The sequence below is a fragment of the Paracoccidioides lutzii genome (assembly GCF_000150705.2).
Source record: "Paracoccidioides lutzii Pb01 unplaced genomic scaffold supercont2.20, whole genome shotgun sequence".
NCBI lineage: Eukaryota > Fungi > Ascomycota > Eurotiomycetes > Onygenales > Ajellomycetaceae > Paracoccidioides > Paracoccidioides lutzii.
This window is the reverse complement of record NW_015440966.1, coordinates 428,179-454,038: the sequence shown is the minus strand read 5'-3', so window position 1 is coordinate 454,038 and position 25,860 is coordinate 428,179. Positions and strand designations below refer to the sequence as shown.

Here is a 25,860-nt window from a genome sequence, read left to right as displayed (position 1 = left end):
CTTGGATTCGCAATCCGCAGGGATGTGTGTGCCATGCAAAACGGCTACTTCTGCAGGCTGGTTGGATGACAAACCCACTCCCGCAATTTCCGGTCGGCTGATCATGCACGCATTAAACATTGCACATGGCTAACGCAATGACACTCCGGACCTCTTCGTAAACATCCGTGCAGCGATATTCATCGACATTAATTCTTGGAACAAAAGCTTGGCAGCATATGGAATGTGAACTTGCGAAATTTTGTTCTTATTTTTACAAGCCCGGCATTCAAAGTCACCCTTCTTGAGTTTCCTATGCAACAATGTTAGTTTAAAATATATAGAGGGCTCCTGTTTTAGGTTCTGGAGTGAACAAACTTACGCAATGGGTGTCATCAACCCGCAGATATCACATATGTGGACACGGAAAGGATCAGAGACATCAAACAATCTTTCTTTCAGGAACGCACTGGCGCCATGAGCAATCATGCAATCGCGTTCCATCTCTCCAAATCGAAGGCCCCCATCTCGAGCACGACCTTCCACAGGCTGGCGGGTAAGAATCTGGGTTGGACCACGTGCGCGAGCATGGATCTTGTCGTCCACCATATGTCGCAGCCGTTGGTAATAAGTCGGGCCGAGGAAAATTTGCGCAACTAGCTTTCTGCCTGTGTGGCCATTGTACATCACCTCGAAGCCGCGGGACTGGTATCCATGTTCACGGAGCAAACCGGAGATGGAGTCTACTGTCACGTCGGTGAAGGGAGTTGCATCGCCTTCAAAGCCACGTAGTGACGAAACTTTACTGAGTTGACACTCGATCAAATGGGCAATTGTCATTCGAGATGGAATGGCGTGAGGATTAATGATTATATCTGGTGTGATTCCTTCACGCGTGAAGGGCATGTCTTCCTGTCTGTATGTAATGCCAATGGTACCCTTTTGGCCGTGACGGGACGCGAACTTGTCCCCGATTTGAGGAATCTTTGTCGTTCGCGTCCGAACTTTAACGAATTTGAGATCATCGTTGCTCGTTGAAATCAAGACCTGGTCAACAATACCGCTCTCGGTACTACGTAGAGGAGTAGAGACGTCAACTTTGGTATGTTGTTTAGTTCTCTGTCCCAGCTCTTCTGCATCCGGTGCAAGAGGAGCTGTTTTACCAATGATGATATCCTCGCCGGAAACACGAACACCGGGAGCAACAATGCCATCATCATCGACTTTATCATAAGTACCGTGTTTCATCCGAAGAGTGTCGGATCTCATCGGCTTCTCAAATCTTTCAACAACAGTCATACCAACCATTTTCTCAGAGTCGGTGTAAGTTCGGTAGAAAAGACTTCGGAAAAGACCACGATCAATGCTGCTCTGGTTCATGATGACGGAATCTTCCTGGTTATATCCGGAGTAGCAAGCAATTGCCACTATAGCATTCTGCCCAGCAGGAAGCTCGCGGAATTTGAGGAACTCCATGGACCGTGTTGTAGCAAGGGGCTTTTGTGGATAGTACAAGATGTTAGCCATCGTTTCCATGCGTTGATCGAAGTTCGTTAGAAAGACACCCATCGCTTGTTTACCCATAGCCGACTGGTATGTGTTACGAGGAGACTGGTTGTGGTCAGGGAACGGAATGATACTTGCGCAGATACCTAGAATCATACTGGGGTGAATTTCGCAATGAGTCCAGGTATGCGTCTTCTGGCTAAGATTTGATCGGACGCGCCGATTCCTATCGGTATGATCTTCTTCCGGAAGGTTATATCCAGCCTGAACTTGTTTCGACATCTCCAGATCCTCGGGTGTCATAACAATCATAATAGTCTCCTCCTCCTCGGCATCTACATATTCAACAACACCAGATTTAACAAGGCCATCCCATCCAAAGTACCGTTCCCTGCGTTCTTCAGGATCCAAATCTGCTGGAATTTCTTTATCCGCTTCCAGTTTGTGAATGTGTTCCTTAGATAGTACCAGCGAGCCACAGTTTTCGCTCTTAGGATCATTCTCTACGACAAACAGAGGTCGACACACGCGTCCAGCATCTGTGAAAATCTTGAATTCTCGGTCTCGAATGTCTCGCACCAAACTGACTTCGTGGGAAATCATGTTACGTCGTCTCAGTGACTGAACAGTGCTCACTAAGTGAGAAGGATCTCTGTGAACTCCCACCCAGACACCATTGACGAAGACTTTTGTGGCGTTTGGCGACACTTGGGGCTCAAATTCTTCCAAGACTTCCATATTTCGTTGGATCATAAAGTCGATAATTGGTTCGCTTGGCGTACCGACAGTAATATAACACATCAAGGCCAGATTCTTCACGAGACCGCAAGCTTGACCCTCTGGTGTTTCAGCTGGACATACAAGACCCCAGTGAGTATTATGAAGTTGTCGGGGTTTAGCAATCTTGCCGTCACGACCGATAGGCGTGTTAGTACGGCGAAGATGTGAAAGTGTAGACGCGTATGTATAGCGATTAAGCACTTGTGAAACACCGGCTTTGGAACTGGCTGCCTTCTTCTGTTCACCCCAATTCCCAGTGGCAAGAGCATACTTGAGGCCGCCAGACAGGGTGCTCGCCTTTACACCGATATTTAAATAGAGCTGGCGGTTAGTTTCCACACATCTCTGGACATACTTGTAAAGATCTTTCGTAACCCTCATGAAAAGGATTCTGAAAAGGTTAGCGAGTAGTGGACCAGCCAGGTCCAGTCTCTTTTTCCCAAAATGGTCACGATCATCGACATCGCGACGGCCAAGAGCACATTGAAGAAGTCGATGCACCATATATCCCAAGAAGAATGCTTTCCGCGTCTCACTTCCTTCACTCTGCGAAATGTGGGGAAGGAATTCCTTCTGGATGATATCCCTGGCGTATCTAACTCGCTTCTCGTGGTTCATGCTCGTGGGTGAAGAGCCTCGTTTACTGATGAAGTCAAGGGCCACTTCACGATCTTGAATGACGAAGCCTTCCTCGATACACGGCTTAAGCATTTCCAACATTGGGGTATCATTCCGATCATAGCAAATATGGTTGAGAATATCCTCGTCAGACACAACACCCAAAGCCCGGAAAACGACGACGATGGGAATGTCTGTTTTAATGTAGGGAAGCGTTGATCGAATCGTTGGACCAAAACCGCCCTTGGAGGTGTCTCCTTTAGCGAAAAGCTTAATCGACAGTTGAGACAATATTCTAGATCCTTTCTCAACGGCACTTCGGATTTCCGCAACGTATGGTGTGGGGCTTGGAGGAGCTTTCTTAAACACTTGAACAATGTTTCCAGCACTGCGTTCTTGGGCGATTAGCACCTTTTCACTTCCGTTGATAATGAAATATCCACCGGAATCGTAGGGACACTCGTTCCAGTTGTATAACGCCTGCTCATTGAGATCCTTGAGGATACAATATTTTGACTTCAGCATGATTGGCATTCTCCCAATGAAAACGTTTTCTTCCTCCGGCTCATCCTCATTCAAAGCTTTGGGCTCCCAATGCAGATATGTTCCTCTATTCCGTCTATCCTCATCGTTATCTTGTTCATCCTGATCAGCATCGTCACGTTCAGAAATAAGTCGTTCCCGGCCTTCAGTTACTCGTTTCGTAATACCAAGGTAGAGGGGGCTAGCATATGTGAGGTTTCTAAGCCGTGCTTCCTGGGGCAACATAATACTAGTGGCGCCATCGCCCTCCGTCATCGATGGCCGGGCAAGCATCACCGTACCGAATTTCAGCTCATAACGACGCAAAACAACGGGATCCACTTCATCCTCAGAAGGAGCTAGAGTCTGATCGAGTGTAACCTGTCCTTGTTCCTCCACCAGCTCCTGCATCGTTGTGGAGATGAACTCATCGAAAGAATCGAGCTGTTGCGACACTAAACCTTTCGACTCGAAGAAAGACGAAATCACCGTCCAGCAATCTTCAGACGTAATCCCTTCTTCCTGCTCGCAGTAGACATCCTCGCCATATTCCTCCTCGTAGTCCTCCATGCTGGCCGTTATTCCGGTGTGCAGTTGCGGGCGACGGAGCCCCCGGAAGTCAGGACTTGGAGAAAGTGGCTGGTTTCTCCCTGCGCAGAACAGGTTTATTTCATTCGCAGGAAAGACGTACGTAGACGAGAAACAATCTCCGTATTAGTGTTGATGCAGAATACAACAGCGGCGGTGCTCCGCGGGGTGTGTGTCGAAGCAAAGATTGGAGGTGTTGATGTTGGTTAAATTTTATCAGCAACGGTTCTCCAGTGTGATGGGCGCGACATTTCTGAAGCAGAGCCGCCACACGCGCTTACCTAGTATGTATTAGCGCGCCTCTGAACTATAAAGTCTTATTTCACGTGAGTTAATTAAACTATGTCGCTTGTTGTCTTGGCACAAATACTATGATAATGTTACATTGATAAAGTTATTATATACAAAGTTACATAGAGTTTTTACCCTAGGAACTGCAGCAGTGTTCCAAGCATCTCTCGTGTATCCTCCTCATCAGTTGACGTTTCATCCAGGTCATTTAGTTGCTCTAGAACTACAAGTCAGCTCAGTTAATTTTGCTTGGGAATCGAAGAAGCAGAAACCATACCCTGCAGTGTAGCTTTAATAACCTCGAGGTTCTCATCATGATCTGAGAGCAAATTATTAATCTTCGATTTTGCTCCGTCATCTTCGGCAACTAGCCAGGCGAGAATAACATCAATGGTCTTCTTGGTGTTAGTGATAATGTAAACGGGTAGAATACATAAGACGTGGAATCTCCGACCTGGAAACAGAACAATCCCGCATCGAGGCGTCGAGAAAGCCATTCTCCCGCCATAATCTCTTGCTCATCCTGATCCATGGATTTTCGCTCTTGCTCAATTGTCTGATCAACCGCTGAAACTTTCGACGCATATTCGCGCCGTAATTTAACCAACTTCTCAATCTTCTCGTAGTCTTTCTCCATGAATTTTGCAAGGGTCCGTATCCGACTCGGAGAATCTCCAGGCAGCAGTCGTAGAAGTGAAGAGAATATTCCCAACAAGTGCTCTATCGATTGGTGGTCTTGCTATGCGGGGGTTAGATCCTTTGATCTCAAAAGATAAAGTGAAAACGGCACACTTACCTTTTTCTTAAACATGCCAAATATTGTTCCCAATGCCGCAGCTTCGATAAGACGCTCACAGGCAGGTCCGCCCCCTTTCCCGCTCAGGGCATGGTTAAAAACTCTTAACGCCCTTGATTTGCTCATTTTGCCTTCCCTGAGCATGATTTGGGCAAGTTCCACACCTTCGGCTTCTATAAATTTTGTTTTCCCATAGTCTTCATCTACCAAGCATGTAAGGCAATCGAAAAGATTCTCCACGTATTCCTCTTCGTCAGAATCTTTCTCAGGGTCCAGCTTTCGATATGGGCTGAGCAACTGTAACAAAACATCGACCATCTCATTTTTGATCAAAATTTGTCGGTTCTTCGATGACGATTGGACTAAAATTGCTAGAATCTCGGCCGCATACTGTTTATTCTGGGTTACTTGTTTCTCCCTTTTCTGTATTCGATTTTTGAGCCACGTTATCAAATCCGAATCTTGCCCAATTTTCTCTGCAACGGTAAGCTGCGAGGCCAGGTTCTCAAGAACGTCTGTAGCAGAATATCAGCTATGAAGAGATCCACAAAACGCAAAAATCAAACCAAACCAAACCAAACCAAAAAAAAAAAAAAAAAAAAAAAAAAAAAACCCACTCATGACATGGTAAACACCAGGTCTGTCTGCCTCATTATCCTCGTCAAGTCGAGAAAGGTTTTGAGCCAGTAGAGCAATGACATCCGCATCCACCTTCAAAAAATCAGTAAAATGTCCCCATTGAAAAAACCCAATATGTCTTACCATAGCAGTGACCAAGGCATCCCACTGTCCCTGCTCAGCTTCAACATCTTCATCGGTCAATTCGCCAAGTATCTCAATTGCGTCAATAGCAATGTCCGTATTTTCGTGGGACAGTAACGAAACAAGAGAACCAACACAGCCCAAGCTCGCAAACTCTTCATACAAATCTGGATGCTCTGACAAAATCGAAAGAGATTTGATATCGGCATCAAGGTCTGCCTCGGACGCCATGAATCTGATATAGTTCGTTCACATTAGAATATATCGGCCTGCAACGCGGTGGGTACAATAGGTAACACCATTATAATCAATAATTCTTACTTTTGGGGCTCATTCTCAAACTTGGCCCTAAGTTCTGCATTCTTGGATATCCTCTTCTCGAAGGTCAATGCCAATCGTCGTAACCAAGCCAAATCGATTTTTTCTGGCTGATACAGCGAACCAGGGCCAAACATTAGCTCAATATTCCAAAGCGCATTCCAACATAATAAATTCCCGGTATGCTCACCCCAGTATCGTTCTGATCCAGGTTTTCAACAAAGTTCAACGCGCCAGCCGTTTGAGTCGATATGCCACCACCGAAAAATCGCCCTCCCTCGTCGTCCGCGACACCCTCGTCTGGATCGAAGTCTGGAGGGAGCTCGGGGCCAGCTTCATCTTCCTCGTCACCAGCATCTTCGATTGTGGCTACCCGACTGCTCTTTGCAACCCCATTGACATCTATCTTCGTACTTTTGTAGACTTCACCTAAAAGCAAGCAATAACGGGTTGGCTATATCCATATAATGACTGGGTGTTTGGGCAGAACATACTGGCATCTCGCAACGGCTCGGATTTGCGCTTTGACGGCAATAGTGGTTTCTATATACTTGTTAGCGCGGCAATTTGGTATATTCAGAGGGTCGTAATACCTTGAATAACTCATCGATGCTGGCCATTGTAGGAAGCTTTGGAGGCTGGAGCTCGTGAGGCGCAGAGGGGCGGCATCCGCAATCTCAAAACTTTTCCGTACACGGAGCTTAGAAAAATAAGAGAACTATCCAGCTCAAGCGCGAGTAGAATTCCATCATGTCTCTGGATGGAGCTTGCTGTTCCAATAAACATGTTCTACGTCACGCTGAACGCACCACCTGCGCAGTTCGCGGACTAGTCTTTGCTCAAAGATTTTCTTCCGGCAATCCAACTTACAACTCTATCTCCTCCCAATATTGCAATAACCCTCTTGAACAAACAGCACGGCAACTCACAACGCGGGAAATATATCCCTCCCACATCTGTAAACACATCGCTCAAAATGGCTCCCAAGCAACGCGTCGTCGTGCAATCCGGGCCGGCAAAGAAGCGCCAGCCGGAGCAAGTCGGCTATCTCGCTGCCGCATATCGCGGTCTCACATCTTCTGAGAACGCTTCTGTTGTGAGAAGTGTTGTTGTATTCGGGGTACGTTGTATACAAATGAGCAACATGCAAAATACACCAGATAACTTAATGGAGTTCAAGTAGACTAATGTATAAATATTTGTCACAGGCGGCTGTTGCTTTCTTGCATAGCAGTCTTAGTGAGATGCTTATTCCTCAGTAAGTCTTTTCTATGGGGATGTTGAAGTTAAGGGGATTGAATTCATTATGCTTTCCCCCCCGTTCCTCCGCCGGAAAAAAGGAAGCAGAGAAGAGCTCAAGTCAAAGCCGAATCCCTGACTGAATGTCAACATCATATCATATCTCCCCCCCTTCAGTCAAATATTGCTTCTATCGCTATCCATGATCTTCCCTAACCTCTTTCAATCAGACTATAATAGAAAACACTGTGCCCTATTATTCCGCAAACCCCTTGGCTCTCACGAACATATATTATATATCATACCCTGCACTTTTAACACCTCCCTCCAGCGAGAAACATGTATACATCCATTTATATGGAAGGAACGGGGTGTTGGCAATCACTAAACGCCCTTGAGTTTTTGCTCACGATGGTTGGCTTTATTGTACGATAGATTATAGATGGCAATGTTTCTCTAGGGCAATTGCACCCGGAGTTGTTGTCCCTTTTTTTTTTTTTCAATCAAATTTAAAGCCCCTGAGATTCTGTGGTTTAAGTACCCAGCTTTTCAGGGTGGCATGGGGGATTCGCTGGTTTCAGGTTCATATATACAATATAATTGTGTTTTAACATTACTTCTAACATCCCGGCATATTTTGTTCAACCCCTTTCGTCATAACTGCTTTGTTACTCGAGTGTTTTGGGTGGATGTCTGAAGTCACGTCCTCAACCCCAGCAATCACAAAACGCTGCCAATATAAGAATAATCGCAAAAGCATATCAACCAGATTTCAACTTTCTCCTCTTCTCCAACTCTTTCTCAATCCACTCCGCAGCAACGTCCTTCCACATATCATTCCACCTAGATAACGGCGGACGACGTTCTATGGCATCCCCCATTGCCCATGCCATTCTCGCCTGGTCAAGTTCTTCAGTCACATCATCATCGGGACAAATAATATAAAAGTCTTTCTTGCGCATCTTCTCATACATGTACCTCGCCAACTGCTCAGGTAACCATGCACCCTTTGGCTTTTTGCCGTCTGGCACAACACCAGTGTTTCCAGTCATGGAAGTATACGTCCACCCGGGAATGAGAAGGTGTGTCGAGATATTCTTGTTTGGGAGGAGATCGTGGCAAAGGTGCTCTGCGATGGTTTTCACGGTCGACTTACTGGCATTGTACGCTGGATTGTGGGCACCGGGTGGATTGGTGATGCCTTGTTTTGAGCCGGTGATTATGATGGCTCGCGACTCCTCGGATGAAGCGCTGATAATTGGGAGAAATGTAGCCAAGCCGTTGACAACGCCCATGACGTTGGTTGTAAGTGTCTAGATACATATGCATATGACTATCCTTAACAATGGGAACCTTGTAACAGCGTTTACATAGAGAAACGAAATTTTTCAAATGCCATATGAACAAAAGAGAAGAGGCACCAACAGACCTTCTGGAAATACTCCGGATCCTCCCACGGCTTCTCAGGGTCCTTCGGCTTCACGGACGCGCCCGCATTGAGCATCAGCAAATCCACTCCATCGGGAAATGTCTGTCCGACTTTCGAGCGCAGGTACTCCCAAGAAGCCAAATCGCCAACGTCCATTACATGAGTGAGCGTCGTTGCAGTTGCCGTGTTGCCCAACATTGTATGGGCGTGGGCTAGGTTGTCAGCGTGGATATCTACCAGGATGAGATTCATGCCGTGCGAGTGGCAGAGTTGGGCTATGGCGAATCCTATCCCACCGCCTCCGCCCGTGATCAAGGCCGTGGCGTTGGGACGGAAGACTGTAGTCATTATTGTAGGATGAGGATTTCTAATGTGTTCTCGATATCGGGTAGAGATAGGGAAGATCGCGGAATATTTATGCCGTGGGAGTAAAAGATGTGGCAGGGATGATCTAGTTCATATGTTTAAGCGGGTTTGACGTCATAGGGTGGTTTGCTGCCCGGGCTTAACCGTATCCCTTGCCGAATTAACTAGAACGTTCAACAAATCTCGCCATTTTCAGCGGCATGGAGTCGACAGGCTCTTCTCCATTCATTCAGGATAATTCTTTCAAGAATACAATTTTGGTAATTTCACATTTCTCTATGGGTACGAAAGACAAATCCAAACCATATAACAACCATAGTCGAGAAGGGTATATATATACATGCAAAGTCTTATACAAGAAACTATCGCACACCGTCTATTCATACAGATGATCATTAGTACAGGTTGAATATAGAGCAAACTCCACGTTTGTTTTCTTAGGCATGTCAACAAAGTCCTAGACATCCAAAACAGATCAGCCACATCCCCGGGCTCCCGACTTCCAAGCAGCCCTTTACATTCGACATAAAATATTCCAGTGGGACAGCTTCATTCCACTGCAGAAGATGTAGATCGAGCCAGCCCGACAACCCAGATACGTCAGGAATCGGCCACCATCCATGCGCTGAGCAAGAAGCAGGAAAACCATGTTTGGTGGTTGGCTAACATGAAAGGCTCATTTGAGTATTATTCCCCTTGATGCAAGAGCGCCATTTTCCGGCCGCTTGACATGACGCGAAAACTTAACTGTCACCCTAAGATTGTACATATCTATTGAGACGAGTTCCACATCCACCAAGTCGCCTATTTGCATCGGTGAAGCCGCCTTCTCAGTCGTGACTATACACGGGAGGTCGAAGGGTTGAAGTCTGCCAAAGTATTCATCCCGTTCGGATCCAACTTCATGCTCCTTATCAAAGTTCAGCGTCTGCATGATACATTGGAAAGTTTGGGGTAACTCTGCCTCTTTGAAATAGAAGGACCGGAAAAGGGCTTGGCAGATCCAGAAGTCACGGGACCGGCGTTGCGCTCGGTCTTTTAGGCGATTCTGCCAGTCCGCACGAGCGATGTACTTTTCAATATCAGATTCATTGAACGGGAGACTGCCCTCAAGTTGAGTTTTAGAGGCTAGTGATTCATTTGCCTGCTGGCGTAACACAGCTTCTATTTGCCAGTGGGCAATTAGATCTGTATATCGTCTGAGAGGACTTGTGCATCTCACGTATTGGTCGACACCAAGGGCAGCATGTGGCGTCGGGTCTTTGCACGAAAAGGATCGGGGAAGTCCAAGATGAAACGAGTTGGGTATCTCTCTGGAGAGTCGATCAATCGTTGATTTGGTGTATTCGGGATGGTACCATGTTCCAGCGAAAACTGTGGGGATTCTCCAATCCTTGAACCACTGGCCTGCAATCTCACCAGCAAGCACCATGACGTGGCTGACAAGGTCTTCCTTCGTCGACTCATTCACCTCGAATGGGTCGGTTGTTAAGTTGCTCAAATGAATAGTAGGGTCTCCGGTGTAGTGGTATCCTGTGGTATTGTCGACTGAGTATATTGATTCTCGATCTTTCCCGCCGGATATTCTAGGTTGAGTTTTTTGTCGGGATAGAAATTCGAGGCCACCTTTTTGCATTCGCTTTTCACGACGAGCAGCCATAAGCTTTTCCAGCATATGGAATGAAGGTCGATGCTCATCATAGATATCATCTTGTGGCCTCGTACAAGTTGGTTCTTGAAGTTTGTTGCAAAATGATAATGTCAGAGAAGGGGAAGTATCCCGATCAATACCAAATAATTTTCGAACTTTGTTCGGGGTGATATAGATTATATTCCTGACGTATCCATTTGTAATATCGGTTTCGAGTATATCTCCAGTCATGTTGAGCTTCGCACTGAAAGTGATAACTGGCCGGTCGGGTGCTAGACTGAAGAAGTCTTGGACAAGGGATGGAGGTAGCATGGAATAAACCCTCTCAGGTGAGTAAAATGACCTCTTAAACTCTGCGGCTCTTTTAGCGACGATGTGGTCCGGGGGCACAAAAGCAGACGGATTAGCAACATGAATATGAACCCAGTACGTGTCGTCAGACCCAGGCACAGGCTCGATTGAAAAGCCATCGTCGATTTCCGCTGCGTGAATATCATCAACACAAAACACAGGGAGATCGCCCCAATCTTTCCTTAGTTGTTTCATCGTATCCGGCAAGCTGCCTGGTCCAATATTCTCGCAGAATGTATTAGACTCCTCCTCGATCTTGTCAGCCGGTTGTGAAATTCCGTGACCTGGAAGTGCAAGTTGTTCATAAAGTACATGGAGATTTTGCCAAGGGGTAAAAACACCCATTTCTTGCAAAAACAAATATCCGGTTGGAGGCGCTAAGCGGAGATCATTGTACAATCCAATAGCTCGTAAAATAGTAGACCCTGAGGATCTTAAATCTCCAGACTTCATGAGACATGGAGGAAGCGTCCACATGCGGAAATAGTCAAGTATACACTTGTCGGTATCGGAAAATGGCTCAACGACATTTTTGGAATAGGAGTCATCAGTTCCATCTGTAGAAGATTTTTTTTTCTGTCCAGATGGTCCCAGTGAAAATGAGGTAGTTGGTGATCTGGATCGTCGGCTTTGTAGAATAATACGTCGAGCCTTTTGGATAAACTGCTCAATCGGATGTCTACTCATGTCAAATCCCCCCGAAGAGAGTTTGTTCATCTGATTCTGGTAATCTCGAGTCCATCGAACCACAGTAGCTACTTTCACAGCTTCTTCCCTTGGCCGTATCGTGTATGATTCCGTATATTGTCCGAGCATGTTACTAGTGATGTAAAATGACAAACGGCCAATGGCCCTTTGAATTGCCCATCGCTCTGGACTTGTTAATTTGGAGGAATCAAGACCAAGGGCAACTTGGGCAATTTCATCGAGGGTTATTATCGAAACGTCTCCATTGGCGACAAGTTTATTATACAAGTCATTTAAGACGGTTGCATGGCTGCGATGAAATTCTTCCGCGGCATTGCTGAAATCCATCATCAAATCAACGAGCTCGGCCCCGATGGGTCGCGGCACACCACCTTCTTCTCCTAACTGTGGTAGTGCGGCTTTTTCGATTCTGCATGTTGGAAAATATGGCAGGACCTTCTTTACCATATCAGGTGTCGCAACCTTGCTGGCAATAAACTGGATTCCGGCATGGTTTGTGGCGCGCCATTTCCCTCTTATGGTGTAGAACTGGTATTGCATATCCACTGACCGCACATATATGGCTAACTGACCGTCTGTGAAAGATGATTCTCTGGTTTCTGTGAGCGACATCGGTGATAGGCATCTTGTTAACGAAAACTTACAGTTTCAGTACGACCAAGTCTCCCGGTTGAAGAAATCGCGAGCCCGCATCCTCCTGAATGGGGTGGCGGTACTCATCGGCGTCAAAAAAATCAACAATCTCCTCCTGGTACTGTAAACCGTCCTTCAACATATCTCCCTTCCGTGATTTTCCCGTATTGACGTCATCTGGTACCCGGATCGGGTCCATCGCATTGATCAAAGGTCTGTTCTTCTGTTGCCATTTGCGAAGATAATCATATATATCGCCATTTCCCTGTAGTTCTGCTTGTGACAGTTCAGTTTTGAGCAGTGTATCCCAGTTAGGTCTTGACGTGTAGTCAGAGAGCTTTGAGAACATTAGCGATCCTTCTTAAAGCCGAGATGAGGGATGATACGAACACCACATACAAGCTTAGTGTTGTGAAAGCCCCGATACTGCGAGCGCTGTACATTCTGTAAGTAGTATGATCGCTCAGAAAGGCAATTCGAAGAGGAGGTCACTCCTAGAGCGTTTGAATGAAACTTTCGCTGCCATCCGTTAACACACCGTAGGCATACAAGACTCCAAAATTTTGGTCCATTGTGCGCGGCAGGTCGAGAATTTCTGAGCCACAAGGAAGAAGAGAGCATCCTCGAAAGGTAGATAAAACGAGGGTGATGCTGGACTGCAATACGGCGACCTCTGGATGGTTGATAAGAATTCCTTGCGCTGTCGTCGTCTTGTCTTCCTCGTCACAATCTCCAAATTCTTGTGATCGGGACCTTTTTTTACTTTGTGAATTTAACTAGTTACCAATGAGCAAGACTAACCTAACCGAATATGATAGATGTCTTGGCATGTATTCAATTCTCTCCTGCATTTGCTCTATACAAATTCATATTTGAATCTCCGTCGAGGATTCAAAGGATTATCAAAAATACTTACTTTTCCTTGCGGCGAAATGAAAACAGTAGTTAATTGAAAATGTACTGGCCTTGTACGGAGTACCGTGTTGGGAGTTCGTTAGATTTCTCTCTCTTACTTAATGATGGTGCGTACAACAATTTCTGATTCGCAATATTTATTGGCACGATGCCCTTCTATGGTAGTGGACATATTTTCAATAACTCAAGATGCACGAGCATATCTATTGGATGCATTTGGGGTAACAGCCAGTATCTATACGCGGATTATGACTATATTACTCTGTGGTTGATGCTTCGTCACTTTCAGTCCAAGGAGCTCGAGCGACTCCAACCAAGCTTCACAATGGCTGACACGCGAGGTGATCAGTGAGGGGGGAAAGGAATTCAATGGAGATAACTCTAAACATCAAAATTGTGGAGAAAAGACCCGTTCTGACCATAAAAATGTCCGACATGACTCCTCAGAATGACAATGGACGGCACATTGAGACTGGCCAACTTACCTTCCGGCATACAGGATGAATATCTATCTCATTGCGCCTCGCAAAACTCTCCCTCAACGGTCAGACGGAACCGAAGGTTTCGTTATCCAAGCCAATTTCATCACTGGCTGTCTCTTGTTTAATCCCGTTGGTCGACACATACAATTGGATATGATTGGGCTAAGCTATTTGTCGATCTATTCGCAATAGCTTGCAAATACGAGACTGCACAGTCAGTTCACGATTGTCGAACTCATCTAGACAACAATCAGCCAGTTGTGGGTATGAGATGCCTGAAAACTTTGTGCGAATCACTGTTAATGAGCAAAGAACTGTATTAAAAGTCTGATGTTTACCTACCAACCTGGCAAGTTGCCATGAACGGTTTCAAGCGAACAACGACCTGAAAGAAATGCTGAAATTTGAAGACAAGCCAATCCACACAACTCTACGTTATAGCTCCAACAAAAACAACTACATCATTCTACATGCATAGAAGTCGACATATTTTCACCCAAAGAGGAGAGGACGGGAAAGTTCCAGGTCCAAACTACAGTTCGAAAATAGCTCACCTGGGATCTGGCACTTCTTAGTCAATGACAGTGGAGGGCGCATAGAGAAACATTCAAGCAGATCAACCATGTCGTCGGTGCTTCAAAACATCATTTTTCATTGTGGTTGTGTGGCAGTCAATGCATCGCCAGTGGAAACGATTGGGTCCCGAAGCGCTGTGGTGGGGTCTCTATGAGGTTCGAAACTTGAAATCAGACGGGAGCCAATTCTTCATTGATTCCAGTGGCAGTCGTTCAACGGGCGGCTCCACAGGCTTCAGGCTGTTAGGCTGTTAGGGCCAGCCCCGCCATATTCCGTTCGTTTGGCCCTAGAATTGGGCCACCCGCCTTGGCACTTGACCCACCCTCTATTTTTGACGAGCTCCTGGCGCTGGATGTAGGGCATCCACAAGGCACCTAACCGTTTGGCTCTGGGCCCGCTAGGACCCTGGCATTCTCTGAATCTGTTCTTAGGCTTACTGATTGGCTGCAGAGCGGCGCATCCTTAGATCGAGCTCAAACAAGCTTCATCTGAGATATCGTTCTGATTGCTCGAAGTTCAGCAGCTCCTCTGCTTTCTGATAACTTCTTGCTGGGATTTTGAGGACTGCTGATGTGGATAGAGAGCTCTAAGAAAAGAAAGAGCCGTCCAGACAATGTGATCGGCGTCGTGATGTTTCTCAACAGGTCGGCGGACTGTTGTATATAAATCAGACAAGATCACCTCCATCTCTCCGGTATTTCCCATTCTTTCTGTATTCATCAAGACTCATTCAACGTTGCAAAGGTTTCCTTTCCTTTCTTTCTTTTAATTTTTCCTTTCTCTTTCACGAATTTCTTAATCTGTAGTCTTTCAGGTTTCGCTTCAGTATTTTGCCTCCATCTCAGTTGTCATTTGAAGCAACATTAATAATTTCCTTCGATTTCAATTGTCCCTTTTGTTTGCCTAAACCTCCTACCTGCAGGCTCTGGAAAGCTATAGTTTCTATCTATTGTCGTTCATAAATCCTCTTTCTGCTTCTTTTGTCTTTCCACTGTTTCTCAATAGAATAAAGCTCCCATCACATAGTGTCTTCTCCTTATATCCTCCGGATCCAGACAGCCTTCAACAGCTTCCATCAGTCGGCTTCGCAAAACTCCACGATCTTTATATCTTCAACTAGTCGACCTTTCCTTTAATCCTATTCCGTGTAACCGAACCATTTCCTACCACAGTCAATATGGGTTCCTCTCACAATGGCGCCCTTGGGGTTACCTTCAAGGTTGTTCGAATTCTTCAAGTGGTCTGCTTGATTTCAATTATCGGTATGACCGCCAACTTCATCTCCGACATGGTCAAGAGCCACGTTTCTCCACCCGAAGTGATTGTTGGCACTATCAGCGTGGTGAGTGGTCGAAAAGACATCTATAACATGGAGATGGTGAGGAGGTAAAATGTTTCAAACGCAAGGGCTAACAACTCAACTTATATAATTCAGACATGCATTGCTACCCTTTTTTGCGTAGTTACCTTCATTCTCTACCTGGATGGGATCCTTCCCTTCCTCGTTTCCGCGGGCATGGACAGTCTTCATCTGATCGCGGTGATTGTGATCGCAGTTGTTGTCGGGAAGCCGCTGTCATATCTCGATTGCAAGTTGATAGGCAAAGTTTCTCAGTCATCCGGATTTGCTTTCACTTCCGCCTTGATGGAAAATTTGGACGAGGATGGTAGTAAGCTGGGCTATGCCCATTGGGTCGGAGCATCCAAGGCATATTGTTTTGAGATGAAGTCTATATGGGGCCTTAGCATTGCTCTATGGTGAGTTTGCTCCCCCTCCCCACCTGGCTTGTCTGGAACGCCAAAGTTTTCATTCAGTCTTTGCTTTGTTTGCAACACGAGCTGACTTCTCTTGTTAGCATCTTATTTGCATTATCCGCAACCTGTACTTTGTTTTTGTGGCGCCAGTCTCAGGAGAATGTGCCGAAGGATATCGAGAATTAAAATCTTGAATTAAATATGCGACTGCACCGCAAGCACCAATCTTGAATGATGTGAAGTCCACTAATGGCATCCAATGCGACGGTTCGATTGGTGAACAGTAATCAATATACCTGCAGAATCGTCGGGACACAGAAATCAAAGAGGACGATCATAGGCAGAATTTTGGGTCAGGGTTTAAGAAACTTACTTGGAGGGTATGTCTGCGCAGGAAGTAATGATATTTTCTTTTATGTAATGGCAGGAGTCGCACAAAGTTTTGTTTAATTTTATTTATTTATTATTATTTATTTTGTGTTTTACAAGAGAAACTAGTAAATCGTTTAACTGGATGAAGTGTGTACCTATGTAAAGATGTAAATAGTTAATATCCAATCACACAAATTTCTGGTATCTGCTAAACTAGTTAGTTAATAAACTTGGTACCAAGAAGTCACTGGGATGCGACTTGGAAAATTTGGGCTGACAAGGTTTAAGTAATATTTTAGTTAACTGAATATACCAACAACTAGTCGACTTGAAGTATCCCTTGATGAAATCGCCGAAGCATCTACTTAAATACCTGAGATAACGTCCAAACCCCACTTTGTCTTGTAGTTAAAGCATTAGTTACCATGACTCCTACATCTCCTCTTAATCTGCCTATTTTGTTCAATCGAATAACCACTGATGGATAGTTGGCCTTCCCGAAGCAATTAAAAGCTGAAAATCTAAAGAAACATAAAAAATTGTCAGATAATTTCTTAAAATTTATTATCAAATTAGTTATCTCAGATCCCCCAAATCCGCATATGAAATGTCATCAGCATCTCGTTCTCTCCCGGACACAGTCAAAATCATAGTTATGGGACAATGCCACTTCAGGAGTGAGATATTCAGTAACCAGGTATTCATAGCGGGGCTTATGTCCCACATTTCTAGCCATCATCATTTAATCATGCGGTTTCAGCAAAGGATATCATCGCTAAAGTTTTTCTTTGCCAGTATCTCCTCCAATACTGGGATGACACATACGACCCCACTACGTCTGGGACCTATTGCAAGCAAACTGTTGTAGACGGTAAGGTCGTTTTGGTAGACGTTCTAAACCTCTCCCTTGGAATCTGCTCTCGAAAAGATGAATTTGGGCCCGTGATACATCAATATGCCAAGAGCAGCGACGGTTTCATCTTTTTGTACGACGTCACCTCACGCGAGGGATTGAGTTGTATCCTGGAAATCCATGAGGCTTTCCTTCGTCACACGCGCAGCGCATCAACATTCGATTGCTGCCTAGGACCACCTTTGCCTCTATATGTGCAGTCAACCAAACGGCTCTACCAGCTTGAAAGTTCGAAAACATTGAAGCAATTCACTTGTTTCCCGCGGCTACCGCATGAGCTGCAACTTGCTGTCCTTCGCGCGGCCCTTGTATCTTCTGATCCCGTGGTTCTCCCCACACCGCACATCAATGGGATCAATATAAATATCCTGAAAGTATGCAAGCTCTTCCATGAAGAAGGCACGCGAATCTTCTGGAAGGAAAACATTTTTACATTCTGGAAGCCATTCTGTATCGTCGCTGAGACAGCGTTTGTAACGCCTGCCAAATCACGGGCTGTTACTACTGAGGAAGGGCAAGAACTTGCGTACCGTCTCGGGTGTAACTTTGTGGAATTGTCATCTAAATCCTATGGTGACGTTGAGAATGTCTTTACAGGTCTTATTCGCAAGCACAGATCACGAATCGCGGAGGTATCTCGTCCATCCGGTTACATGCCACGAGGTCAAAATCTGGTCCGCATTGCTCATGTCAGGGCTCTAATAAGAGCTATTCGCTCGCTGGTGAGGACTTTTAAGCAGCGGACATCTCGCATTTTTACTTGATTGATTGAGCAGATTTTTCGTCTTGGGAAACCTTAGTTGATGACAATGGGTGCTGAGAGGCAGTTGTATCTAAATGGAGAATTGTCTTCAAAGATAGAACTAGGAGATATTTGAACGTCGGAATGAATGCACTTAGGTGTCGAATGCAATTTGGAAACCATCAAAGGAGTTAGGAGTTGGAAAGACCTCTCTAGCTGATGGGCATGAGTTTCAACGTCATGGAAGCTTCCAGTGTATGGTGATCATATGTGAACCAACAGATGATAACTGGTTGCCAAATATGCTAGTATGCTGGTATAACTTTGTCATGTGATGACTATTTGGGCTCCCAGCTACTTAAAGGAAAAAAATCAAGAAACCACCAGAACAACGCGAAAACAAAACATAAAATGGGGAGGTTCTACAATCCCAGTACTCCTGAGTCTCGCAGATACCATCTGTTTAAATTTTCTACGCATCAAGTACGTGCCTCAATAGTTTATTCTCCCTCATCATATTCTCCAGTTCACCCGAGGTTTTCAACATGGCTTCGTGCAGTTGTAAAGCAGCACCCCTCTTAAAATCTAAACTCCCTGCTGCCATCATCTCAGAGAGTATGTAAGATTTCAGCTCGTCTGAAAGCTCAATTCTGCTTCCACGATGAGACATCAGCCCTTTGATACGATCGGCCGCAATGCTATTCTGCAGAGCATGGATTAGAATTATCGATAACTTCCCTTCCGAAAGGTAATCGCAGAAACATTTTGTGGTCATGTACTGCATGGTAAAGTGTTATTAATATATGGTTAATCCTAGAGGGCGTTCTGTTGGATGAGAACGGAGAAATTGAAGCAGAAAGTGAAATTGAGACGTAAAGGGAAAGGTTGAAACTACTTCGTTCAGATGTCAAATTCTGATAGTCATTCCATATTTGATAATATGTCGTCCAAGTAAGTTGATGTAGCGGGACGATTTGCTGTCTGGATTCGGGAACATTAATCTCAAAACAAGTTAAAAGAAACTCCCGGACCTATTATCAACCATGACAAAATAGTTATTGATAAATGGGCACAGCTTGTGAAATCTCAGTGAAGTTCTATTGAATTAACTAGCCCGGGGGCTTTCAACTCATCTATGATAAAGGCCGTATTACTTTGTGGCATAATTAATTGAATATGACCTAGCTCCAAATTCACGTACCGATCAAAACCTCTCGACATGCATCAGTGTATTTCAATCGTGATATTAACTCAAATATTTTAACCCAGACATAAGTTGCCAAATTCACTGTCTGATTGGTGCCATACAAGATGATGCAGCGGGCATTCCTTGTCGCGTCCATGAGTCGTCCTGAACGCCACATATCCCAAGTTCGTTGACGCACGTTAGCATGATACCGAATATTTGAACAAGGGAGAGTATGCTACTCACATTAATAAGTTGTGATAAACCATCGTAGTCGCAGTTTCAATGACCTGTAGCGATTCTTCAGATATTCCAGGGATCCAAATCCGTAGCCTTTCAACGATCTTGGACAAATTTCCCTTGCTCGAACAGGACATAATATACTCAAATGCAGCCATGCATAGCTGCTCATTGTTACTGGATATTCTTCATAAGCGGGTGCGAATCGAACCCTAACCCTATGAATCGAACGTGAGTCTTGGAATCCAGAGACGCTGTCAGTAGAGAGAGGTTCTCTCGTCTGAGCCTTCGTAAAGGCATTGCATCTGAATGCACACATGCAAATTCAGCACGAGGCATGTCGTTCTGGATGCCCTTTTTTTTCAAAATTTTTGTTTTTGTTTTGTTTTGTTTTGGTTTTTTTTTTTTTTTTTTTTTTTTTTTTTGGTGGGGGGGTGGGGGGTAAAGAGTTGAAAGATGTTTAAAGTTTTGGGTTAATTAACTGTTGACTAAATAACCCGTGGTTTAGCGTTTGGATCAGGACACCAAAGTCGTGCTTGTAGGGGCTATCGCAGGTGGACGCCTGCCTCTGGTTTTCGCTATTATTTAGCCCAGAAGCGGTTCTATCAATCTCCTCTACTGCGTAAGATGACTGGGTAGAGAAACATCAGTTCAAACATCAACCTCTATCCAAAGTTCGATGTACACATTTTGCGTTTATGATTGGATGACTATTTTCACTTTAAACCACGTCTCCTATTTAACTACTGCTAAAGACAAAAGCTAATATGAAAATCCAAGAATTTTGTCCCTCACAGCTTTGGAATTCTTGCACATCAACCAAACTATATACATGTATCTTTCAGAAAAGAAAAGTGTCTACCATCACCAAATCCATAATCATATACATTGATACAAGACAAAAAATAATATATATAGCATTTAGGGGGGAAATCTCCTCACTCAGCAGCCGCAAGCGCTCTCCCAGCCTTAATCAGACCCCATAGGGGCAACCCGACACTCCACGCCCACACTCCAGTTCGCAAATAACTGACGGCCTCCGACTTGACACCCATATATAAGGCAGTGTAGATGACGCGTGCGCCGATGTATTCAGCCGCAATTGTATTCAGGTCGCTGGCTGGGAGTTTCGCGACATTTCCTGCGATCTACACGATGGGGAGAACGATCCTTATTAGCTGGACTCAAAAGTCTTTGTCTGGCTCGTTCTAGACTAAATTGATTGGGATATTTGGCCTTTGGGAAATGAATGAAGGCCTATCGCACATGTGCAGACATAAATCATGCATGCTAATACGGCATCTGTGTGTGTGTTGGAGGGGGCGGGGGTGAGGGGCATCATACCATTGCAGCTGCAAACAAGGGAAGGCCTTCCATAGCATTAAGATGCGCACCTTGTGCACGACAAAGCTTACTCCATGTCTCTGTTGGGATGCGTCCTTTGAGTGAGGAAAAGTGGTCTCGGGGGCTGGGATGGGAAAAGGAGTTATTGTTAGCTAGCGCCTATGGTGTATAACTGGGCCCGGTTATACATAGATAAGATGGAGGGGCCTGAGGCATTTCATCTTCCGTTCCTCTTCGATAAACGATAACGGAGAAACATACAGTATATTGGATAACTTTCCTATTGAGGCGAGTTTAAGGACGTAGTATCCGTGGGGAACAAGACCGACCATGAAAGCTCCCGCGATGGAGTGAATGGACCAGTTGTCTGTGGAATGCATAATTGCTTTTAAAAGCGAGATGAATGTCTTGTTGATGGGTTTGGTAGATTGTGGTTATTTAGTAAATATCTGCGGAGGTGATAAACAAAATGGCTTCAATGAACTTGGAATTCACTTTGAGACAAATATTCTCTATCCATCGACAGTTCAAGTGAGGCTTTATATAGATCTTCCGATATTGTTATGCATTCGTCGTTCTCATACACAACCTTGAGGATAACGTTATGGTCGTTTGGGCACCGTCACCCAACCATGAATATCTATCCATATTGTCATTAATATCTTCGTATTCCCCCAAAACAACATAGTGAAATGCAGATTTGCACTTGCTCAGCCCCTCTTAATTCCCACTTTTGAAACGTTGATATCAATTCATTGGAAGGGTGGGATCTAAACTGTATTGTTAAGCGTTTTTGAGTCGAGGACCTGTGTAGTTCCTCTGCATTCTCCTAAATCAATTAGGGCCATTAGGCTGTTAGTGTTGGTACGAGACCTGATTAACTAATCGTTTCCTTCGCATCGGGCCTAAGAATTCCGGAAAATGGCAGATTTAATCCGTGCGTCTTACGGACAGATCACAATTCAGACCACCAGCTCCAAAACACGAACTTGAAGGGGCCACAGTCCACTTCGTTCATGGTGTTCGCGGATGGATTTTCCTGAGCTTCAAAAACGGGGCTAGCTAACTACCAAAGCACCTATTAAATCTACACTATGGGGGCTTGAGCCTTGGACATGTTGCATAACGTCATTGCAGAGGTAGGATGCAAGTCAATTAACACAACGGCATTCATCAACGGACACGTTTTCGTGGCCCTGGCGCCTGTTCCTGGATGTTTCGAGTGAATTTTGTCTTTCCATCGCAAGGACGTTCCTTGCTCACCAAGATTGGCTCGAATGTCTTAATCAGACCATCAGGACGAACCTATTTCGTCATGTTACCTGGTAGATGTGCCATGATCCTAGGTGGAATATTCATCATGGGTAACATCGAGAGTTTCTTACACATCGCCAGAAAGTTCATTGGCAAGAGATGCGCGGCTATACCTGACACTATGATTCAATTTATGAGGCTCCTCCCGAGCTTGTTGTTCGGGTCTAGATCTACAACAATTGCGTGTGCAAACTCTCTGTTCAATTTAGTTGTCGGGCGACAACATCTGCTGTATATTGATAATGAATATGAAGTGTTGAGAACCTCCCTGCTCTGGGCTGATGGAAGAGGGAAATGAGAGAATAAAAAAGTTCGTGCTTCGAATATTAACTATCGAAGCAATTGATGATGCCGACTACATATTGTCCCTATTCACGGTCTATGTCAACTTATCCATTTCGGCTAGGAAATAAGACCTGGCCGCTCCAGAATGCTCCTACAACATTAAGCAATTTAATACCTGGCATGCTAATTTGCCGGATATTAATTGGGCCAATGAAGCAGAGGATTCGGACGAAAACTATAGACAACTGGATTTATTATGTTGATCAGCAGCCACCAAAGAACATATATACATGCCAAGGGATGAACACGGTTTTCTCTGGTCTCCCGCCTGCTGCGCAAGTTGTGAAGCTCGGCCCCCGTTCCCTCCCTCGATTAGAACTGATAAATAGTTATCCATTGAGCAGAAGAACCAAGCACTAGTCGAGCTTGGCTGTTCAGGTTCACTCTCTGTTCTTGATTCGGCTACTGCTAGCCGTTTGTGTCTTGGATTTACACTTTTCGGATTTTTCTTATCACAACCTCCAGGAAATATGCAGCAGGCCGAAACAATCTCGTTAAGAGGATTAAGAAGAATCAGTTAATTCATTGCAGTTTGGACAACGCATTGATGAAGAGAACAAGTTGCATTAAAATGAGAACGTCGATATTCAATACCCGCAGTAACGTAAACACAGGAACGTACGTCATTGCTAGTGTTAATATCCGCAAGCTACGTCCTAACTCCACTTTCATCTCATTCCTTCTCTCAATCAACGCGGAGGATTGGACTCTTCACATTTCCCCCCATTTCCATTCCTCTACATTTATAACCACACACGGGAAAGTTTCTGCAAGCCTTGCAAGCTGAGGTTCTGTTAACTGTTAAGATATTGGGTAAATAAAATCAGCAGCATTGTCACGATTTGCTGGAGGGAGTTCACGCTGAATAATCTGACAATTGCCGTTTGCTAAGATGAAATGGAAGGTGTGATGCCATTATTGCGTTTTAAGGATGTGGATGGGGTAGCCTTGGTTTGACCACGGTAGCCCGTCTGGCATATGGATGGATATGGGCCCCCATGAGGTCAGCATCTTAGCTTAAGCTAAGCCATCTTATCTTTTCTTTTATCCTTGTATAATATGCAATGCTTAAGTCTGAACGGTGCACAACTGTGTGCTGTCAGGTTATGAGACACATATGTCAAGATGGCTAGTCCAGACTGCGAGCGATAATATATGAAACTGAAAAAAGCTAATGAAGCCAATTATAGTTTCATTAAGGAGCTTCACTTTTTTTTCTGCCACTGGATCCATCCGTAGATCCAGCCATGCTTTAAAAACTCCCTTTTGGACTGGAAAATTGGGGCAAAACAGGAATTGATGGAAAGAATCGAAGGCCTCGAAAAAGATATTGATGAGAAGAAAGTGCTTCTGGAAAAACAGGAAGATATGGCAAATATGTATCATCAACGTTCAAGGGAGGCGAAGTTAGAGCTGATGAAGACGCCACAAAATATGGTTAGTCTCTTGATATTTTCTCCAAATGGTTGATAATTCACAATTTAACTCGATATTCAATTGGGGCTAACTGTACGGGAATTGGGGTGATACCTAGGAACGTAATGCGTTTGTGTCCGTTTTGGTTGATGGGGACCCTATGAATTTATAAATTCCTCTCTCCATTCCCTTCTGAGACGCCGTCAATTACTAATACGGGATGCTAAACCATAGTTTTTGGACAAGTTTGTAATTGATGGCAAGTCAAGGGTCAAGAAGTTGCCCGACTCCTCATCCACCATGTTCAAGAGTATATGCAGAACGAATTGATGGATCTGATCCGTGTCTATGCAAATGTGAAAGGTCTGAGGAGAACATACCAAGAGGCTCAAATACTGGACGATGAAGAAGAATTTGAGCTGTTTGTTCATGGGTTCAACATCGGCCATCCCATGTGTGATTTCGTGGACGCGGGCGCTGGGAAGGAATGCTCCGACGAGAAAATTCGAGTCAAGTTCACACCACTATTATATATCTTCCAAGGATCCCACAGCCATTAAGTTGAAAAAAGGAGCTCACCGGTTAATCACCATTCGTAGAAACTTTCAAGTTGCATGCCGGAAATGTCCATCGTAAACACATTACATTTGCCAGCTCCACCAATAGTGGGTATGCACGTCTTCTTGGGCCATACAGCAGTACGGAAGTGTGCAACCGTGTGACAATGCTTGAGGGACCTCCATTTGAAAGGGAGCTGGCAGAGCTGAAGGATAAATACCGCACCACCTCGTTCCCAACGGTATTCCGAGAAACCAAGCTGCCTCCAACACGATGTGTTTTATTTTTGCCACATCTATCTATTTATTAAGCCTTAAACTACTAAGTCATGCATTTGCTGTATTTTTAACAGTTCGCCGCCCACGTATAACGGATATGCCTACCAACCCCCGCACCATCTGATAAAGCCCCGGCTCACCCAATAACGCGGACTCATCGACCTTGTTTAATAGTAATGGCAGCGTGAACTCCGGCATCATGCTGCTGCGAAATAAAAAGGGACAGCGTGTGGATTCTCCCATCAAACCCTCACCAAGCATCGTTCAAAGCCTGAAATCACGAAAGCTTTGCAACCCATACCACATTTTGGGCACCTGCCACTTTCTTTCTTGCAAACATGAGCACGGTAAACGGCTAAATGAAAGAATGATTGAAGTTCTACAATATGTAGCGCAACTTGCATCCTGTCCTGCTGGCCTGGAGCGTGAGGACGAAAATTGTTATTCGGGCCATAGGTGCCCAAACAATCCATGTCACCGACTAAATTGCCACTTCCCAAAGGAAATGCATGGGGTGGAACGAAATTTTGTAAATCTTGAAATTTGCAGGAGATTGGAGAGTGAGTTGTTGTAGCTCCAAAAAGAAGAAATCGTAAGGAAACTGTGTTTGGAAACTTCACTTCTTTTTCTTGTAATTTTCTGCTCTTGAGAAATGTTCCATAGAGCCATGATGGTAGAGACAGAGGTATAACCCCACACAGTATAAGAAGAGGAACAAAATTGAAACCTTCAATGCCCCGCTGTTATCATCTGTTCATGTGGATAACCCCATTGTAATAAGCATAAAGGCGTTGAATGATGACCGATAGTATTCGCAAGGGGATTTCCTCCGGATCCAATGAGGAGTGAGTCATTCGACTCGGCATGCACCTGTGACAGAGTTGACT

The 25,860-nt window shown here is 44.8% G+C and overlaps 11 protein-coding genes across 11 annotated transcripts; 4 read left to right on the top strand and 7 right to left on the bottom strand.

The window, feature by feature from the left end:
* Positions 1-129: 129 nt before the first annotated feature.
* Positions 130-3,975, bottom strand: PAAG_06854 (DNA-directed RNA polymerase II subunit RPB2; the record flags this gene model as incomplete). Its single annotated transcript, XM_002791262.1, has 2 exons — positions 130-292; positions 362-3,975. The coding sequence occupies 2 exons, from the start codon at positions 3,973-3,975 to the stop codon at positions 130-132; spliced, it is 3,777 nt and encodes a 1,258-aa protein (XP_002791308.1).
* Positions 3,976-4,415: 440 nt separating this feature from the next.
* On the bottom strand, positions 4,416-6,780 carry PAAG_06853 (DNA-directed RNA polymerase II 138 kDa polypeptide; the record flags this gene model as incomplete). The annotated part of the gene is made up of 10 exons (XM_015846037.1): positions 4,416-4,501; positions 4,562-4,679; positions 4,739-5,023; positions 5,081-5,595; positions 5,698-5,791; positions 5,843-6,077; positions 6,164-6,270; positions 6,351-6,589; positions 6,655-6,703; positions 6,754-6,780. The coding sequence occupies 10 exons, from the start codon at positions 6,778-6,780 to the stop codon at positions 4,416-4,418; spliced, it is 1,755 nt and encodes a 584-aa protein (XP_015700472.1).
* Positions 6,781-7,136: 356 nt separating this feature from the next.
* PAAG_06852 (hypothetical protein) lies at positions 7,137-7,422 on the top strand (the record flags this gene model as incomplete). Its single annotated transcript, XM_002791260.2, has 2 exons — positions 7,137-7,280; positions 7,369-7,422. The coding sequence occupies 2 exons, from the start codon at positions 7,137-7,139 to the stop codon at positions 7,420-7,422; spliced, it is 198 nt and encodes a 65-aa protein (XP_002791306.2).
* A 738-nt stretch (positions 7,423-8,160) lies between these two features.
* PAAG_06851 (hypothetical protein) lies at positions 8,161-9,176 on the bottom strand (the record flags this gene model as incomplete). The annotated part of the gene is made up of 2 exons (XM_002791259.2): positions 8,161-8,712; positions 8,829-9,176. The coding sequence occupies 2 exons, from the start codon at positions 9,174-9,176 to the stop codon at positions 8,161-8,163; spliced, it is 900 nt and encodes a 299-aa protein (XP_002791305.1).
* A 694-nt stretch (positions 9,177-9,870) lies between these two features.
* Positions 9,871-13,158, bottom strand: PAAG_06850 (hypothetical protein; the record flags this gene model as incomplete). Its single annotated transcript, XM_015846036.1, has 3 exons — positions 9,871-12,496; positions 12,549-12,874; positions 12,937-13,158. The coding sequence occupies 3 exons, from the start codon at positions 13,156-13,158 to the stop codon at positions 9,871-9,873; spliced, it is 3,174 nt and encodes a 1,057-aa protein (XP_015700471.1).
* A 2,529-nt stretch (positions 13,159-15,687) lies between these two features.
* Positions 15,688-16,451, top strand: PAAG_06849 (hypothetical protein; the record flags this gene model as incomplete). The annotated part of the gene is made up of 3 exons (XM_002791257.1): positions 15,688-15,852; positions 15,946-16,268; positions 16,367-16,451. The coding sequence occupies 3 exons, from the start codon at positions 15,688-15,690 to the stop codon at positions 16,449-16,451; spliced, it is 573 nt and encodes a 190-aa protein (XP_002791303.1).
* Positions 16,452-17,244: 793 nt separating this feature from the next.
* PAAG_12286 (hypothetical protein) lies at positions 17,245-18,314 on the top strand (the record flags this gene model as incomplete). The annotated part of the gene is made up of 2 exons (XM_015847798.1): positions 17,245-17,334; positions 17,370-18,314. 2 exons carry the CDS (start codon positions 17,245-17,247, stop codon positions 18,312-18,314), a joined length of 1,035 nt encoding a protein of 344 aa, XP_015702594.1.
* Positions 18,315-18,764: 450 nt separating this feature from the next.
* Positions 18,765-19,076, bottom strand: PAAG_12285 (hypothetical protein; the record flags this gene model as incomplete). The annotated part of the gene is made up of 1 exon (XM_015847797.1): positions 18,765-19,076. One exon carries the CDS (start codon positions 19,074-19,076, stop codon positions 18,765-18,767), a length of 312 nt encoding a protein of 103 aa, XP_015702593.1.
* Positions 19,077-19,485: 409 nt separating this feature from the next.
* On the bottom strand, positions 19,486-19,876 carry PAAG_12284 (hypothetical protein; the record flags this gene model as incomplete). Its single annotated transcript, XM_015847796.1, has 2 exons — positions 19,486-19,716; positions 19,745-19,876. 2 exons carry the CDS (start codon positions 19,874-19,876, stop codon positions 19,486-19,488), a joined length of 363 nt encoding a protein of 120 aa, XP_015702592.1.
* A 780-nt stretch (positions 19,877-20,656) lies between these two features.
* Positions 20,657-21,442, bottom strand: PAAG_06847 (hypothetical protein; the record flags this gene model as incomplete). The annotated part of the gene is made up of 3 exons (XM_002791255.1): positions 20,657-20,866; positions 21,063-21,186; positions 21,324-21,442. 3 exons carry the CDS (start codon positions 21,440-21,442, stop codon positions 20,657-20,659), a joined length of 453 nt encoding a protein of 150 aa, XP_002791301.1.
* A 2,578-nt stretch (positions 21,443-24,020) lies between these two features.
* PAAG_06845 (CCCH zinc finger DNA binding protein) lies at positions 24,021-25,097 on the top strand (the record flags this gene model as incomplete). Its single annotated transcript, XM_015846035.1, has 6 exons — positions 24,021-24,158; positions 24,256-24,282; positions 24,372-24,447; positions 24,501-24,646; positions 24,748-24,970; positions 25,048-25,097. The coding sequence occupies 6 exons, from the start codon at positions 24,021-24,023 to the stop codon at positions 25,095-25,097; spliced, it is 660 nt and encodes a 219-aa protein (XP_015700470.1).
* Between the last annotated feature and the right edge of the window lie 763 nt (positions 25,098-25,860).